This window comes from Sinocyclocheilus anshuiensis, unplaced genomic scaffold (assembly GCF_001515605.1).
Source record: "Sinocyclocheilus anshuiensis isolate Anshui unplaced genomic scaffold, SAMN03320099.WGS_v1.1 scaffold306, whole genome shotgun sequence".
Lineage (NCBI taxonomy): Eukaryota > Metazoa > Chordata > Actinopteri > Cypriniformes > Cyprinidae > Sinocyclocheilus > Sinocyclocheilus anshuiensis.
Window position 1 is genome coordinate 1,681,104 of NW_015544175.1, and position 19,353 is coordinate 1,700,456.

A 19,353-nucleotide genomic window follows, 5' to 3' on the forward strand; every position below is an offset into this window, starting at 1 on the left:
GTGTGTATACACAATATTTCATATTAATTTTATACTTTTTATAATTTAACATCATATAAATATAAATTAAAGAATGATATTATGACAATGAATAAATGAATATGCAAAAACTACATAAATCAATCAAATGCCAGAACTCAAACCAATCTCCTGCAGGGCTCATTAATATGTCATTAACTCTGGGAGCTCTTTTGTGCTGGTCCCATGTCAGGGCTCTGAGTGGAACATTCTCACCCAGTAGTTTTGTAATCAGAGGCTGCAGGCCTGCTGTGAGTGGAGACACCATCCTAGTATTAAAGACAGGGATTTGACTGTGATCTCATTAGCACACAGGCATAAACTGCAATGGTCTAATAGCAGGGCAAGTCTGGGCTATGGTGGTTTTCATATAGTGTTGAAATGTAAACTAAAATCTATGTTGCCAGTCAAAACATGTTTTTTTCTTCTTCCAAGTTTAACTACTGTTAATCTGACAAGCCAACTTAAAAAAGCAGTGCTCACTGAGTGACATGCTAAAAAAAACAGTGATACAGTTAATAAGAGTTAATAAAAAACAGTTAATAATTGCCTAGACACACTGCAAAAAATATCCTGTATGAAAGTCATATACAGATGCGTTTCTTTTTTTGATTCAATTCTAATTTTATGAAAAATGAACAGAATATGCAATATCGCCACTTACAGCAAAGGATCTAGATTAATACAAGACCAAAAACAACACAATATAGATTTAATATAAATTTAAGGAATGATTATTCTTATTAGTATTAGATGACAGTTCATTAGAAAATAAGATCATTCACGATTCTTTTCTCTTACCATTGTAATTAATAGCTGGCAGGACCACGGACATCTTGGGGCGGCTGCCTTTGTTGTGGTTGGTGGCGGGAAGGAGGAGGTGATCCTGTAAGCAAAAGAGGAACAGCCATCAGCCAGCCACAAAAACACATGCATGAGGAGAGTTTGTTACATTGCTGAGGACATTGCTAAATTGCTCTGGTCACAGTTTAAGAAGTCTGAAGCATCAATTTGTAATTTATTTTAATGCTTTTAATAAAACAAAAAACTGTAAAAAAAACATAATATTGTGAAATATTGTTACAACTTAAAATGACAATTTTTAAAAAAGAGTGTTCTCCTGATGATGGACTCATAAACATTAACATTAGCCAATGTGAGAAAGGCCTTTAGTTGCTTAGAAGTTAGCCTGCAGTCCTTTGAAACCTGGACTTTTACACGTCTTGCTTTTAAGAGTGTTCTTTGTTGGTCGACCACTCCTAGGGAGGGTAACAGTGGTCTTGAATTTCCTCCATTTGTACACAATCTGTCTGTGAATTGGTGGGGTCTAAACTCTTTAGAGATGGCTTTGAAACCTTTTCTAGCCTGATGAGCAACACAAACTCTTTTTCTGAGGTCCTCAGAGATCTCATTTGTTTGTGCCATGATACACTTCCACAAACATGACCAAACTTTGATAGATCCCTGTTCTTTAAATAAAACAGGGCACACACTGACACCTGATAGTCAACTTTCAGGACTTGCGTGAAAATCTGATGATGTTTTGGGTCATATTTTTGCAGAAATATAGAAAATTCTAAAGGGTTCACAAACTTTCAAGCAGCACTGTACACTTAACATTTGCTAAAGAAAGCAGCCAGTTTCTTTCAGTGCAAGCGAACTATCATTTGAAGACCTAGAAAGTGTCATGCAACACTTCTATAATCAGGTCAGAAATGTGTCTCTGTTAGTCCAACTCGGTACCAATTGGAGACGTTGTCCTGTCAGAACACACACCAGTTGAAGACAGAAACCATACGGAAAGGAAAGCCCACGAGCTGGAGACTGTAATAACATTGTTATTATAATGTCTGTGTGATGGATGGGAAATGGGTCATGGATTTGTGATGTCTCGAATCATGTAGACTTCAGTAAATGTGTTTGTGCTTAATACCATCTGAAAGATGTGCAGGAAATTGAATTCACAATGGGACTCAAATAGTTTACCCCAAAATTAAAATTCTCTCATTAATTATTCATCTTCATGCCATTCCAAATCCTTATTTTCATTCTTTAATTGATTCCTATTCTTGAGTTGAGCTCCCCATTCATTAAAATTGCCCTTTTAACCGTTTCGGAACAACATGATGATATGGGATTTTTAAGACCGTTTTGAGACCAAGAACAAAAAAAACTAAAGGAACAATTTGAAGGCAACACAATACATTAACATATTCTTTAAATGTAAATGTCTAAGGAGTACACAATGAGTTGTATTAGCAAAACTTTTTTTGTCCATTACTTTTTAGCTTAAGGTTTAATACTTGCTCCCAACCAGTAAAATAAATAAATAAATACTTTTTGATAACACTGCAAGAAAGTAATGTTGTTCTTTAGTATTTTTGTCTTGTTTTCCAGTATAAATGTCTAAAGATTCTTAAAACAAACATTTTGATTTAGATGACTGATGGAGGTCGGCTTTGTGCATGCGCCGCTCAGAAGTGACGCACGCGGAAACGCAGCGGAGAGATCAAAACAAAACAACGGTCACTAATTAGAAGTACAAAACGAGGATTTGTAAAGAAGAATGTCGGAGGATTTCGATATAAGCCAAGAGGAGACTGGTTTTCCTTTGCTAAAGTAAGGAAACTTTGCTTCCTTTGCTCCTGTTAACAAACGTTGGTTTTCACGAGACTCACCGGCGCATGCGCAACACTGACCTCCACAGATCATCCGCCCGGAACTGTTTCCAGTGTACAACAGTGAGCGCTAGCTAGATTAAAGTGAATATGGATTTTTTTCTTACAAAAACGCATCGATTCGCTACAGGAGGCCTTTATTCACCCCCCGGAGCCGTGTGAGATGGATTCGTCTGAAAGAAGAAAGTCATATACACCTAGGATGACTTGAGGGTGAGTAATTTATGGGCTAATTTTAATTTTTGGGTGAACTAACCCTTTAAGTTGTTTCCAGATATTTGTACTGGAGCAACATCAAGAACGGAAGAACAACATTACTTCTGAATGATTTTTATGACTTTTTTAAAAATGTCATGATGTGATCGTTCATGATATTGAGAAGCAAAATGACACAAGAAGTCTTATTATCTGAGAATTTGATCAAAATGAAGTGAGTTTTACTAAAACAAGAACAGATAGGACTAAAAATGGGCTAAAAACCTAACTCAGTTTCAAAAATACTGAGGAAGATATTACTTTTTGCTGATTTCTGCTGATTTAAGACAGAAGTAAATGAAGACAAAAATTTTCACTTTTGGGTGTTCAGTTCTGTTCCTGATTAAAAAGATGTGCTTGTCATATCAAATATTAATATCAAATTCATTTCACAAAGATTATTACATTTGTGTTACACCTTATTCTGGCTTATTCTTCCTCTTCCCCAAACCTCTGTGGTTCTCTAGACTAGATTATGACAATGAGGTCTTTTAGGAAGAGCAGTGGCCAAATTCTTTCTTTGTGTCCAGCAGGTGACGTGGAACATCTCTGAAACCTGTGGGTGCAATTCTATGATTCAATATCCTCCAGAGGAAAGGTGGAAGAGAGACATAAAGAGTGAAAGGGCAAGTGACTGTGGAGAAAGGAATGAGTTATACCAATCTAATCAGATAGATATGAAATTCCCGCCAACTCTAAAGTGTGATAGGCTCAAAGGGAGCTACAATCAGAGGATATTATGATTGGCTTACATGAGGATGACAATGGAAACATCCCCAGGGCAGTTTGAAAGTTTGCAGCAACTCTGGGAGATCAGAGAGCTTGATTCAATGGAACAATGAAATAAACACTATTAAGTTGCAAACACAGTCCAGAAAGAGATGGAGGGCTCACTGCACATGAAGGGGAGAAAAGACAAACAAAACAGGACAAGCAAAATCTCAGAGACACATGCCCATAAACCTAGGAAACAAAATAAACACATTTTGAAATTAAAAATGAAGAAAAATATATCAAATGAATTTCCACATTCTTTCTGTTCTCATTTCTAACTAAAGCCATTAACAAACACTTTAATCCTTTATTTAAAAATGGTCTCCACTGTAAGTAACATTCTTTAAGACAATCAGAAGAGGCCTCATTTAACAAGCCAAAGATCAACAGGCACTGTTTAGCAATAGTCCAGAGAGTAGAATGAAGATTTAGACTGGTGACACTTCAAATGCTGAGTGGTCTAGCTCAATTTGAAGGACTGGTTCAACCAAAAATAATGTTTTATTTACTAACACATGTTATTTGAACTCATAATTATTATTTTTTTCTTTTGTATATCAGTAAAGGTAGGTGACACTTTTAATTTTTGGTTGAGCTATCCATTTTTAAGTGTAATACTAATGCTAATATATTGTACTCCTGTGGTTTTCTCCAATACATTTTTTCTTTCTTCAAAAGAAAACTTCATCGTGAACCCCAGGTCCTGTGCATCATTAGAAATGCAACATTAGGGAAAAGCAAAAACAAACCCCCCCCACCTTTTTTTATTTATTTTTTATTTTATAAAGTTAATGCATTTGAGTTTTAGATGGCCAGAATTGCAACCTGATGGGTTAGGCTTTAACCTTTTTTAGGTTCTTTAATGGAGGTCACCATTTGAGGAGGTTTCTGGAGAAGCGGAGTCAATATTGTGAAAGTTTAACTTCCCAAAAGACTGAATAAACCTAGAGAAATAACAGGGCAGTGTCTCAATATGACTAAACCGATCAAACATCTTCTGGCTCAACTCGTGTATGATGGAGCTCATTTTTTGGGCTGAGATTAATGAAAACTAAAAACAATGACAACTTTGATTTTTCAGTCTTTAAATCAAGTTTAGTTTGGAAAAAAAAGTAGTTGGCAAAACAGTCCTTAGCATCCACAAAACATCTTTATTTTCTGATTATGAGTCATCGACTTGATGAGTCATTTCTTTGCTTTAGTTTCACGAAAAAAAGAGAAGTGGAGACCTGTTCGCCATTACAAAAAAAAATCAACATCTACTGTCACATCCCATGCAAACTGCTGAAATGTTTCAGTGTGCTAATTTTGCTTTGGGCCACTGCGATTCGTCTGAACACGGATACGCCCGCCCACCATTCCCTTTGTAACAAAAGAGATTAAAAGATTATTTTTCAAATATGTAGGCCAACATTATTCACATCTTCTGAGTGAATAATCAAAAGCAGGTACTGAGGGTATGAAAAAAAAAACATCTTTAAACATACAAGGAATAAGGAAGGAACTGATGAAAGATGACATGCAATTAGACTGAAACAGAAATAAATGACCAGATTACTACAAATACACTCTGACTCCAAATGAATGACACCCAGCTTGAGATCATGTACATGTGCACAAATATTAGGCCTGAATCATCTGAATAACTCTTAGCTGATTAAGTCTTTTCGCCTATTACAAAGATGAAAACTAGCTAAAAAAAAAAACTAAAACAACCAAATCACAGCTCACTTTTTGTATGTGACGTTTAGGGGTGGGTGAATCTGACAATGTCCAGAAAAGTGGTTACAGCATGTGCCCATGAAATGTTGCGAAGAACAAACAAAAAGTCTTGTTTAGTTGATCTATATAGCCTCAAACAAATCTTAAATAGATTTTGATGATTCTATGCCACTGAATCATAAATGCCAGACTGGAATACCAGACTGAGAGGGATGGTAGTTAAAATTTATTGCAAAATGTAATAGGAAAGGCACATTTGTAGCACATTTCACAGTCAAATTCACAACACAGCTGCAATACTTTAACAATTAAAACGTTAAACTTTGATGATATTGCTGGTTACAGTTCCTAACTGTTTTATGTGTCAACACAGGCTGATAGAGCCATTTTATACCAAAACAAACAAAAACTAAAAATAATCATTTAAAAAATATAGCATTAGACTGCTCAAAATTATTCATGTGATGGTAAAGCTGAATTTTCATCAGTCATCATTCCAGGCTTCAGTGTCAAACGATTGTTCCGAAATTATTGTAATATGCTGTTTTGCTGCTCAAGAAATGTTTTATTATCATCAATGTTGAAAACAGTAGTAACTGCTTAATATTTTTGTGGAAATAGTGATGCATTTTTTAGGTTTCAAGTTCAAAAGAACAGCATTTATTTCAAATATTTTTTTTTTTTTTTTTCAAAATTACACGTCTGTCTCTTTGGACCAATTTCATGCATCCTTGCTGAATAAAAATATTAATTTGTTATTGCCCCCACACCTTTGAATGCTAGTGTACAGCATAATTAGTGAAATATATTTAATTTGTATTCAACTTTATATAGTTAAAAAAAAAAACAACACACAGATCAGCTTACTAAGTTGTATATATTCATTTCAATATCACAGAAACATACCAAATACTAGTGAGGTGGCATTACAACAACCACAGTGTGCTTTATTTCAAACAAGAATGATCGTTTAGAAACTGAAAAAAAACAGAAGTTTATAAAGACCTCCCAAGATCTAGGGACACATGCTAGAAGATTCTCTGACATGCCATTAAGTTGGAAGAGTCTCAAGTGTCCCTTTATGATGCTGTGTGGGCTCTAAAACCAATTAACCACATCCATGTGTGGCCACAGGCCGATGGAAAGGAGACAGATGGACGAACAGACAGATAGGCAGATGGATGTGGAGGTCCACTTACCCGGCGGAAAGAGATCACATAGAATGTGTCCCCTCTTCTGTTGAGTTCATCAAAGAAGTCATTGTAGGTGCGGTGAGGGGCGTAATACACCTGCAGCTCGCTGCTGGGAATCCTGCATACAGGATATGAAAACACTTTAAACTCTGATTTACATTTTGCCATAACAACTGCCTGTGCATGTTTTAATGTTATTACTGCAGGTAAAAACATGAACTGAATAGGAAATGTTATACACGCTGCTTATTTTCATTTAAAAAAAAAACTGTATTTAGTTTACCTATTGTAATAAAATACCATGCAACTTAGAGCAAGCGAAAAGTCTAATTACAGTTCTCACGAATCTCTTGATAAGACACTTTCTTTCCTGTGTGAATGTGGCCTTTCCTCTGTTGTCAGTGTGAAGCAATGGAATGACAGCCATGTTGATTTTTGGTCCAATGCACTGCTGAGGTCAGCCAAACTACAGCAGCCAAAAATATGATTTACCCTGAGGGAGAGCAAGTGGCCCACACAAAAAAACAAAATAAAAAGATAAAACAAACAAAAAAACCATGTAGGAGGATATGTCTGTCAGGTGTAAAAACAGGTTTTTTTTCCCAATAAGCCAGGATAGATTTTAAGTCAACAGAATTGGCATTCATAACTCATTGTACTGTAATGTGACATTTCCAAGTGACTTGATTTTATGCATCTGGAATTGATAGGCCTCTGAAAAGTGGGCGTTTCAAAAGGCAGTTTGTAGTCCTTTGTGGAGGTCTCCTCTCTTAAAACACACCAGCATCCACTTGCAGGGTGGCTATTTGACTGGGACATGACTTGGTATCAGTTTCACCCTTGAGAACATCTCGTATTTATTGGGTTAACTACTGGCAAAATTTTATATTAAAGACTGAATAACCTGCAACAATAGCTTAAAACAATGCCTAAATAGCAATTTGGCTATGGGTTAAATCGCTTCATTATGAAAGATTATGAATAAAAAAAATGAATAAAAAATGTATTCTTGGATGATTGTGCACAAAAAGACCAGCAAAAAAAGAAATCTAATTATGTGTGGCATAGTTTGAAATTCCCCTCAAGCATGACTGGACTTGACGACAGCTTTGAAAAATTACCTTAAAAAAAAGGAAAAAAAAGCTGGGACAGAATTCTGTACCTCTACACTCTTCAAAATTCTGCCAAATCTACCACCTACTTTGGCAGATCATGAATTGGGGTTCAAACTTCACTGTGTTGTCTTGTAACACGTAAATTCAAACTGTCCAGAGACCATTTCTCAGAATGCACATTAGTGAATATTACAACATTTACACAAAGTTTACATTACAAATAAAAGGACAAAAATATATTTTTAACAGTTTTTGAGCAAATACCCCATGAAAAAGGCTATATAGCACTGATACAACACTGCAGACTCAAGAACTGACGACTGACACTCATATAATACCACAATGACAGGGACTAAATAATATGCTGTTTGGCCTGAATGATGTCAAATGAATTCTTCACACAACTTACTTTTCAGAGGAATCTGTGTACTGGATCTGTGTCATGATCTGTGGTACCTCAGCCTGTTTATCTGCTGCTTTCTGTTGGACAAAGAAAATAAAAACTTAACTTTCTTTTACCAAATTATAAAAGCAAATATGAGCTCATGCATATTTCCCTGTGTCTCAATGTGCGTGCTTTAATATCTCTGCACTTGAGCTCCTGTCATTGTATGTTATGCTGATAAAGAACATCTCTATCAGACTGTGTTTAGTTCTGTGCTCTGTGTTGACAGTGTACAGAATCTGGGAAACTGCCATCTGTCAACACACCCATCCATCTTCAATCACCCAACATCTCAGCACCCTGAATGACGACAGAATTTACAGAGTGGCTCAATCCTGATGATGGAAAGCAAACATTGTGGCTTTTGTTGTGGAGTTGTTGTTGTTGTTTATGGTGAGGACATTATTTCTCTGGAGTTAGAAGTTCCTGTTTAAGATTACCAGGTTTTCTGTGCCCGAGATTTTTCCAGATCAGAAGGCCTTTAATGTGGTGGAAACGCATGGAAGGGTTCCAGATTGGGTGATGGGAACTTATTGGTGGAAAATGGCTATCAGTGGATATGTGTGAGCTTGTGTCTGTCAGAGCAGTTTCCCAACATAAGGCAGACCCTTCAAACACAAGAGTAGCTTTTCAAACAATCAACTTGCTGTACATTATGCTTCTCTAAATCATAACAAGCTGTCCATCCAACTGCTTTCACTATTAGTTATCTGATCAAAATAAATGATAAGGAACTAATACAAACAAGTACAGTCTGATTAATTCTGCCAGCATAAATCGTACAGCTTCACATTAAGCCAGAATGTGGCTTAAAGAAAGGTTTCTGGAATTAGTTTAGTAGTTCTTCATTTCTTATGTAAAATTATTAATACAGTTTTGAGGGGAGAATCTGCAACCCAAGCTGGTGAAATTTCTTAAACATTTATGCGACGTTATGCCATAGAAAGCAGTCATGATCATTTACAAGAACAGGCTCTCTAGACTAGAGTAACAGTGCGGTTAAGAGTCTTGCTCAAGTGCACAATGGTGACAGATTACGAATCACCCCTTTTAGGATTTGAACCTCAGCTTCCAGTGCAGATCTTAAAGGGGTGGTTGACTGTTTTTTTTATAGGCTTGATTGTGTTTATGGGGTGCAGTCTAACATGTGTTAAACTTTGCTGCGTGTTCCCGGAGGGGTTTATGTAAAATTCTGGGTTCTTGAGGTAACGGACCCGGGAAGTAACTTGTTGTAGTCCCTTACCAGTCGTTTTTGTAGGCATTAAACTGCCAGAATTTTAAAAGACGATATCTACGTTTGCATTGAACTTTCAGCTTCATAACTTTTTCTTGAGGTAACGGACCCGGGAAGTAACTTGTTGTAGTCCCTTACCAGTCGTTTTTGTAGGCATTAAACTGCCAGAATTTTAAAAGACGATATCTCCGTTTGCATTGAACTTTCAGCTTCGTAACTTTGCAGATATTGTTTATGATCAAACAGCAACATTACACACTAACTAACATTAAAAAAGTGAAATCGCAATCAACCACCCCTTTAAACCACTAGGCTACTCCACCCTCATCCATGCAGCTAATCTCTGCGCTTATATTGTCTCATTGATTTGTGGCTGTTGGTATAACTTGTAACCATTTCAGGAGTAAATATGTTGTATGGTTAGGAAATAAAATAAATATTACATTTTTGTACACATTTCAAGACAATTCTTTTTACAACACCTCGTCTCCTTTCACTCCTTTCATGTGAGTTTAATCAATCACTTTGACTGAGCCTGGACAACTGGACAAACAGAAGTAGATAACTTCATTGTGCCGTTGTCATGGCATTCAGCACTTTCTGTCCTCTGCGCACAGGAGACACACAGCAAATAAACTGAACCCATTCATCTTTTCCCACCATTGTGATTCCACTGTTAATAGTCTGAGGTCAGTAAAATTAAAGAAAAATGTATACTTATATTCAGCATGGACACATTATATTGATCAAAATGACAGTAAATGTCACTAACACAGATGTTAACGATTTCAAAGAAATGTTGTTCTTTTGAACATTCCATTAATCCAAAAATCCTGAAAAAACGTATCATGGTTTCCACAAAAATTATAAGCAGTACATTTGTTTTCATCATTGATAATACTAATAATAATAATGTGAAATGTTTCTTGAGCATCGAATCAGCATAGCACAATGATTTCTGAAACATCATGTGACACTGAAGACTGGAGAAAGAGCTGCTGAAAATTCAGCTAAAATATATTAAAACAAACAAAAGTTGTTTTAAATTGTAATAATTTTTCAGCATATTATAGTTTTTACTGTATTTCTGATCAAACAAATGCAGACTTGGTGAGAATAAGAGACTTCAAAAACAAAAAAAAATGTTACCAACCTCAGATTTTTCAACGGTATTGTAATATTAACATTAATATATAATATTAATTGTGGAAACTGTTGACTGCTGACTTCTATATAGGGCTTTTAAAGCTTAGAACCGTGAGGGTTTCTACACACAATCAAATCAAGTAAAGTTACTGACAGTGGTTTTGAAGACAATCAGACTCAGTTTAGCAATGAAAAAAAAAAAAGGAAATTAGTCTGAGAGAGAATAGACAGATTGACTGAGCAGACTGGGGTAGGGGGCTGTTTACTTTCCCAAGACTACTGGATTATACTTTTAACCCACTCTAAGGAGTGAAAGAGATGACCAGTGTGAGAGGAGAGGGTGCAGAGAGAGGGGTCTCATCTCTAATGTAAACATTTAGAAGATCTATTTAAAGAAAATAAACAGCGTTATATCCTGGTGGTTCTCAGCTGCCTGTATCTGGGTTGGAGGTATGCAACCCAGTGTCTGCACTTGAGCCACACCGAAACAGATGTCATGTTTAAGTTGAAAGAGAAAGAAACAAGGCTCGTCAGTCAGTGAACTGGACAATGTCAAGACACTTAGGTGTCTCTAGTTCAGACAAATCTGATTTGGTTTTCAGATTAAATTTTTAGGATGGATTATCAACAATATCAGAAAGAAAGCAAAAAAATTAAGAGTGATAAATTCAGAAAACTATTCAGCTTTAAAGGAGGAGAAACTAGAAGTTGTTAGGTCATACCAGGATGGTTCTGCCTCTGTGGTGAGTGTTGCTCATGCGGCGGGTTTTGGTCCGCTCAACCTCATGACGATGTACCCAGCCCCTCAGCTCATGTGCTATTCTATACTTATGCAGAGCAGAAACATCACTTTAGATTTCATAAGATGTCAGGTGGTAATATGAAGAATTATGTCATCCTAAACTGTGTATTTTAGTATAAAAAAAGGTATGGTCAATGAATTTTTGCATTGGATTTGAAATTGCAACCAAACTACATCATAAATAAACAGAACAAAGAGAATAATAAAAAAAAAATACTGTTTGGTATTAAAGCAAAAAGTTCAAACAAGCTGTTGCAGTCTCTTAGCTGTTCTATGGTTACTACATACAAAACACACAGCAACAAAAAAAGGATTAATTTTTTAAAAAGCAAAACAATAATTCAAATCATTTGTGCATGATACTGATTAATGAGGTCACAGGTGTGTGTTTATAGAGTTTTTATAACAGCTTCAAACATGGCTCAGCCAATCATAATTAAGGAGCGGAACTGTTTTATAAAAAGCCGGTCTAACGGATGTTGGTTGATCGAAAGACTGCTACAATTATCTTTTACTGTCATTACAACAGAGCTCAGATGTTTATGTACCAGAGCTATTGTTTAGGGCTATTGTAATAAAAATTCCTTTTCGGTTCGGTTGAGATCAGATCAGACTGGCCAAATATGGGGCACTCAGGACCAGATGTTCTGCAATCTAAATCTGAGGAGAACTGGCTTGTCACAGAACTGCCAGATAGTACTAACACGATTAAATCTATATTAAACAGCATCTGAATATCAAAAGGGGTGGGGTAATATCAACTGATGTAAAACATGCTCAGTACTGACTTCATGCACTTGGTCCTGTTGACAGGTGGCTGGCAGGGGGGTGGAGTTCTGAAATACAGAGGATCCTTCACCACCATCAGAGCCTTCTGCTCTGATACCACATCCTCTAACCTATGAGAAAGAGAGAATAAAAACAACATTAAAGACAGGAAAGTGTTAACAAAGAAAAGAATGGAAAATGTGGGCTCAGAATATTTATAAGGATGTTTTAATTCCATGACAACGTAAGGGATTTTACAAGGCTCTTGTTTTAATCATCTCTTGGTGCACTGCTGGCTTAACATCTGAAAAAATACCATGTAGAAGTGTGCAAGCCAAGATAATTCTTTCTTATCTTGTCTACGGGAAAAGACAGCATCTGTAAAATCTATAAATGAACACCGCCAACAACTTGTGACAAGTTCACACTTAGTGCAGGTACATTGCGCTTAAAATAAAGCCAAGACATCATGAACAACAAAATACTAAATCTCCTTGACATAGTCATTTACAGTTCAATGCAATAGCCAAGGAAATATGTGGGCTCTGAAATGACATCTCAAGCACTTCTGGCTGGGGATGAGTGACACTGAAGCTCTGGGAAGCAGGATCTAAGCCTTACAATCTTTGCTGACATAGAGAAGCTCATCCCACAGAAATAGTGAGTGGGAAGTCTGGATTATTTTCTATGGGCTTAAGACGGAAATATATTAAGACAGCAGACTAAACTGTTCTTAATATGTTCAATGCTCAACAATAAAAATACTTTACATAGGACAAACCCTGCGCTATTAGAGAAACAGTCTCTGCACAGATCCAAACTCAGACTGGGATGCAGGCGAATTGAGGATAAAACCTTTTAGGAATGTGATACACATTATCCCGATGAATGACACAGGAGCAAGAGATTTTAAAACTCTTGCAGGTGTTTATGAACTCCCTTTGGAAAAACAACATCTGGATCTCAATCTATATGCTTTCATTCATTCTCCAGTGCTGAATTACATAATTTCATTTCCTGCTTTGCTCCCCAGATAGCTAAAAAGACTAACCATCTCAAACAATCCAACCCTAGGATGTATTTCAAAGAACTAATTACACAGTTTAAGCTGGAGTAGAAAACTTTAGTCCAGCGTAGGAACAGTTGTTAGTGGAAAAAACACAGCAGAAATGGAAATACTAGAGAGTAACGGACAAGGCGAGGAAATAAAAATGAACCAAAAATTGAGCCTTGTGGAACACCACCTGTTTTAGCCCCAAAAAATTCTCACAATCTTAGCAACGCTGGTGATCTTCCCTAACCCAGGCCCCAGGAGGTTTGAAATATGACCCCTGGGAGTGAAGTAACTCAAATTTGACTAGACCCTGCTTGATGAATGTCTTTGAGAAAAAAAACAGACTTTTAAAAGGTTTTAAAAGTAATCATGTCTTCAAATATCTGTCTTTTCATGTGGGTTTTTTAACTCCTATAAGCAATTTTTTTTGGACATGAGAAACCAGTATTGCCTTTCAAAACACTGCCCTGGGTAGATAAAACAACAAACTTAGCTAGCTGTCCAGTCTTAGTGTGGGGCAGAACAAGAGCCTTGTTCTCTTACACAGGCATTTGGACAGAGACACTCAGCACCTGTGCTGACGTGTTTTCCAAAACATAAATGGACTCTGCAAGATTCGATAAGTAAGAGTCTCAGGTGTTTCCAGCCCAACACAGAGCATTGAGCATGACTAGGCAAATGTAGAAAACTACAGAATAGTGTTACCTGTTCACAGGGTTAGAGGGATCAGTCTGAGGCCTGTCTGACACCAGGTTTCTCTCAGACTCTGGGGAAAAGCCCAGCAGGTGTCTGCCACTGAACGCAGGGGCAGCAGGAAATGTAGACCCTCTGTCTCCTCCAAGCAGACTGGGTGGGACAGAAAAGGAAACAAAAGAAAACAAGTCAGGATATTAAATAAACCTTTATATAACACATTCCTTCTGGTTCCTTCAAAACAGATGCATATGGGTTGTAGTCAGGCTTTAGAAAAGGAACCTTCCAATAGGACCACCATTTCCTTGTGCTACCAAGTACTTTCTTATAGACATTTAAATTATTTAATGTGACTATTCATTTACCAATCTAAAAGTGCAATCATTTAGCAATAAATGACCAATTAAAATACAGAAATGGAATAAATGAAAGAATTATTTACCCCATTGGACCCAAGTTGAAGACCAAGAAGACCAGGACTGCCATAAGACACACAGCTCTCCGTTTTGGCGCAGTTGCTTTCAGCACAGAGTTCTTAAGAAAAAAGGAATGATAGTGAATGTTAACATGTCATTTTACCAGAAGAGTGATGAAAGGTCTATAATATGCATTTCGATTTTTTGATATTTTCATGGTGACTTTAAGTGGGTCTGCTAATAATCTAAAATCGTTCTTGAAATTACACCCTGCAAAGAGATCAAGGTAGATATTATGGACACCAACCTCACTCATCAGGCCTTCCACTTGTCTTTTCAATGTGCCGTTTTCATTCATCAGCTTCTCGTTCTCTGACAGCGCCACCTTCAGACGGGCCTCCAGCGTCAGCAAATACTCCTTTTTCTTCTTCCGGGAGAGAGAGGCAGACTCTCTGTTCTTTATCATGCGCTGCTGTCTCCGAGACGCACTTGACTGGGAAAAAAAAATCAGGTCAAAACTAGTTATTACACTAGTCCAGTGATCCTCAAATCTGGCTAGCGAGATCCACTTTCCTGCAGAGTTTAGCTCTATCCCTAATCAAACACTCCTGAGTTTGCTAATCAATGTCTTCAGGATCATTAGAAAATCACAGGTAAGTTTGTTTGATTAGGGTTGGAGCTAAACTCTGCAGGAAAGTGGATCTCGTGAGCCAGATTTGAAGATCACTGTGCTAGTCTATGCTCATAAACTGTGACACACAGGCAAGGCAGTTTGTTGTTGAACTTCCCCTCCGCCACACAAATGAGACCTTTGTATCAGGCATTTGTACCAGACACAGCCCAAAAGTTCCTGCAGGAAAACTGTGTCACGACGACTGAAGTGATTGCGGATAGGATCTCCGATTTTTGCACTAGCTGTACCTTTTGTCAAGACAAATTGAGCGTGGCTGGCCATCCATATGTACCCATGGCCCCTATCCACACACACTCCACCTAAAGATAATAGCAGACAGGACCATCTGGCATACTGTCCAGTATAGAGGAATGTGAAGAGAGAGACAGACCTAATTTCTATTTTCCATTCAAAGCCATAAGAATGTTTCTGTTGCTCATTACAGGCTGGAATTATGAGTGGAAAAATGATGAGGAAAAGTATTAGCAAAAATAATGACAAATATAAATATATGTAAATAATGATAAAATCCATGATACCATCATAAATTAGATACACTACTGTTAAAAAAGTTTTACTTTTTTTTTGTTTTGAAAGAAATAAATACTTTAACTCAGTAAGGACAAAATATATTAATCAAAACATTTGTAATGTTACAAAATATTTATATTTTAAATAAATGCTGTTCTTTTAAACTTTCTATTAATCAGTCATAAACTGTTTTTAACATTCATAACAACGATAATAATAATATAATAGTTTTCTAGGAATGTTTCATAAGCACCAAATAAGAATATTAGAATGACTTCTGAATGATCATGTGACACTCAAGACAGGAGAAAATTCAGCTTTGCCATCACAAATAAGTTACATTTTAAAAATGTATATATATTAAAATAGAAAACTTTTTTTTTTAATTTGTAGTAATATTTTACAATATCACTGTTTTACTGTTTTGATCAAATAAATACAGCCTAGACAAGCATAAGAGACTTCTTTTTAAAACATGTTAAAATATTACTAACCCCAAACTTTTGAACATTAGTGTATATATTTTATTGGTGATTGGAAGTGTTACTTAAATAAGCTTTAGTTTTGGGGGATTTCAGCTTTCTTTATTCAAGTATATAGCAGATGTAATTGGATATCACTCCTGCACTGCTGTTAGTCATACAATATTGCTCTGACAAATAAATCAAAACTTTAAAAAACAACCAAATTTTCTAGCACAGACATAACAATGAGCCAGTATTCTTACAAAAAAAAAACCCTTAAACTAAGTGATGCATTTATGTGTGCTCCATATTAAAAATGTTCTGGAACAGGATTAAAACTCTTACCCAATTAAACATAGTTAATTAAGCTTACATAAGCAAGGTCAATCAAACCACCACCCACTCCTGACAAAACTCAGGGATCAGATGCTTGCAACAGACATGTTTGAGAACAGACCACACCCTAAAGAAAGAAGAAAGACGAAGGTGAACAAAAGAACTTTACTGCAATAGAATAAAGGGAAACCAAGACCACTAGTGGGGTGGGGTGGGGTGGAGAGTTCTCACAGCCAGACCATTTTAAGACTGGGGCCTAATAGCACTGGTGATTAAACCGTTTGGATCTCCATGTGCCTGTTTGTGCTCCCATCTCATGAGAAAGCTCTCCTAAAACCGGGAACCGGGCCACGGCCAGGGCCTGGGAATGAATAACATGTTTGGTTACAAGAGTGTGGGGTGCCATCACCATGGCGATCAAATCGGGTGGGAGGAGAAGGATTGGTGGATGCTGGCACAGTTCACCAAAATTAATCATTACTGAGGATTTGTGCAGAAACAATGTTGATGATATTTCAATCCTATATAGGACTAAGGAAGTAATTCCTTTAATCAAAAGCTCAGTATATTCAAACCATATGTCTATCACCCACCACTCAGACTAATGGCATCCACTTGATAATGAGCGTACAACTCAAGGGAACCTTAATAGCAGAGCCAGGTAGGCTCAAAACATGTCAAACCATCTTTTAACCAACTAAATTAACCAAGTCTCTGACAGATTCTTGGTGAATTTATTTGTTAGCTCATGGTTATTACCCAAATCCTCAAAGCCCATACAGCAGAATTCTACCAAAATGATAGTGCTGGGCGGTATACCGGTTCATACCGAATACCGGTGTTTATTTTTGTTATGATATGACTTTTTAAAATACCGCAATACCGGTATATGTCACTTAAACAACGTTCGGAACGCCACACTGTTTGAAAGGGGTCCCTTTTCACTGGTGCACTGTGGTGAGGCCACAGCTATACTCACTCATCATGACAGTAAAATAGGGCATTCCAAGTCAATATACTGCAGTATTTCCTCTCTCAATCAGTAGAAAATATGGTTAACACCCGGTCATGCATGAAAAAAAAAATACTGTCATGTACCGTGAAACCGGTATGATTTTGAAAAATACCGTGATATAAATTTTTGGTCATACCGCCCAGCACTACAAAATGACTGCTGAAACTAAGCTTGAAAGCTGCTTTGTTTGGCATCGTCTTCAGAGATCCATCATCACAGTATATTTTACCCTAAGGACTCCACTTTAGAAAAGATGTGCTTATAAGTGAGTTACTCATAATGTCGTGAGAAAAAGAAAAAAATATATTTTACTATTCATTTATATGTGCTTAGAAAAGACAAACAAACAAACAAAGTTCAATACATTTGCTTGTTGTGTCCAACTCACAAGGATTTTCAAAACTTCACCTAGATCAAATAGTCTCTAAAAATCTGCATTCTGGAGCAATATCCTAGTTTCTGGATGGCATACACGACCAAACTATAATTAAAGGAACAATTTACCCAGGAATGAAAATTGTGTCATTTTTAACTCACCCTCATGTGTTCCAAACCCATACGTTGTTATTTTTCCATGCAACACAAATACAGAATTTTTACAGTATCTTCTCACATTTCCTTTCAATACAATGATAGTTCATAGTGACCAAAAAGTACTATTAAAGCACCATAAAAGTAATCCATCCTTTTTATGTCTTGGCTGGTATGTAACTATCTATTAGCGTTAAGTAGGTGATATATAACTTTTATTAGGTTAACAGTCTGACGATGGGGGTAATGATCTGATGATGCGGTAACCCAGGATTACAGAGTTGCTCAGATCATACTCTTCCACATTATTACGTAACTGCTAGTTTAATCAAGGCAGACTGTGATTATCTAATATCTAGAGAGGAGTGGTCAATGTTAATAACATAATTTACTACATTTACTACAATATAACTTTCTACATTTTCTAAAGACAAATGGCCGTGGCATTTTTTAAAGAAATTAAAGAAATTGAAAGATTACCATTTCAAATAAATGCTGTTCTTTTGAACTTTCTATTCATCAAATAATCTTGAAAAATGTACCACGGTTTCCACAAAAAACATTAGCCAGCACACCAAATCAGCATATTAGAAAGACTTCCGATGGATCACGTGACACTGAAGACTGGAGTAATGGCTGCTGAAAATCCAGCTTTGCTATCACAGGAATTAAATTACATTTTAAAATATATTAAAATAGAAACATTATTTTAAATTGTAATACTTCACAATATTACTGTTTTACTGTGTTTTTTTTAATCAAATTCTTGGTGAGCAATTACCAAATACTGGTCAATTAATCAGCCAGGTAATATATTGGTTTACTAAGTGTGTAGCGCATGACTTTTTGCATAAGGAAAAGCCTAAAGAATCTCAGCCTACAGTCTTCTGGGGCAGGAAACTGAAATCTGCTTGACGCTGCACAAACTGTCTTGCCAAAGATAATTAATCTTAAACTGCTTTAAACAAAGCATTACATACAATCTGCTACACCGTCATCAGCATTCAGCTGTTTCAAACATCCCACGCCGCAATAACTCACAAGCAGCCATACATAAACACACACTCTCAAAGACACCTGCCAGATTTACTGTTGCACTGCAATTCCTCCTAAACCCCCTCAAACCCAAAATCTCCCCTGAGGCCAAACCACAAGCAGCCCTAGTTAAACCACAGCTGTGCTAACCCTCAACAAACACACACACCTACTCACACACTCAACAACTCTCTATGGGCTGTGACAGTTTCAATGGGCTTCACATTTTACCACTGCACAATCATGACATTAGCACAGGAAAAAAAAAGACAGGAAAGATAAACATAGACTCTGACATATTTTTTAACTACTTGACTTTAAACTAATTTATTGCCATCAAGTGATTGTGTTTTTTTTGTTTGTTTTTTGAAAATACCATTTTCTCCCATTAAACCTGTTGGCTTTTAATTGAGGGATACAATCCACTGAATAAATATTTCTACAGAACAGTTAAA

At 36.6% G+C, this 19,353-nt stretch overlaps 1 protein-coding gene across 2 annotated transcripts in view; it reads right to left on the minus strand.

Annotated features, from left to right (window-relative positions):
- Window positions 1-19,353, minus strand: part of LOC107696152 (cyclic AMP-dependent transcription factor ATF-6 alpha-like) — a 39,077-nt gene that overhangs the window by 4,599 nt on the left and 15,125 nt on the right. The window contains exons 8-15 of one of the 2 annotated variants that reach the window (XM_016496354.1): window positions 14,621-14,806; window positions 14,340-14,431; window positions 13,910-14,050; window positions 12,171-12,281; window positions 11,303-11,402; window positions 8,165-8,235; window positions 6,647-6,758; window positions 820-904 (exon numbers count right to left, since the gene is read on the minus strand). In XM_016496354.1, the coding sequence (XP_016351840.1) occupies window positions 820-904; window positions 6,647-6,758; window positions 8,165-8,235; window positions 11,303-11,402; window positions 12,171-12,281; window positions 13,910-14,050; window positions 14,340-14,431; window positions 14,621-14,806 (898 nt within the window). Of the gene's footprint in view, window positions 1-819; window positions 905-5,009; window positions 5,088-6,646; window positions 6,759-8,164; window positions 8,236-11,302; window positions 11,403-12,170; window positions 12,282-13,909; window positions 14,051-14,339; window positions 14,432-14,620; window positions 14,807-19,353 lie in introns of those variants that run through there. The other variant, XM_016496355.1, reaches the window with a different exon arrangement.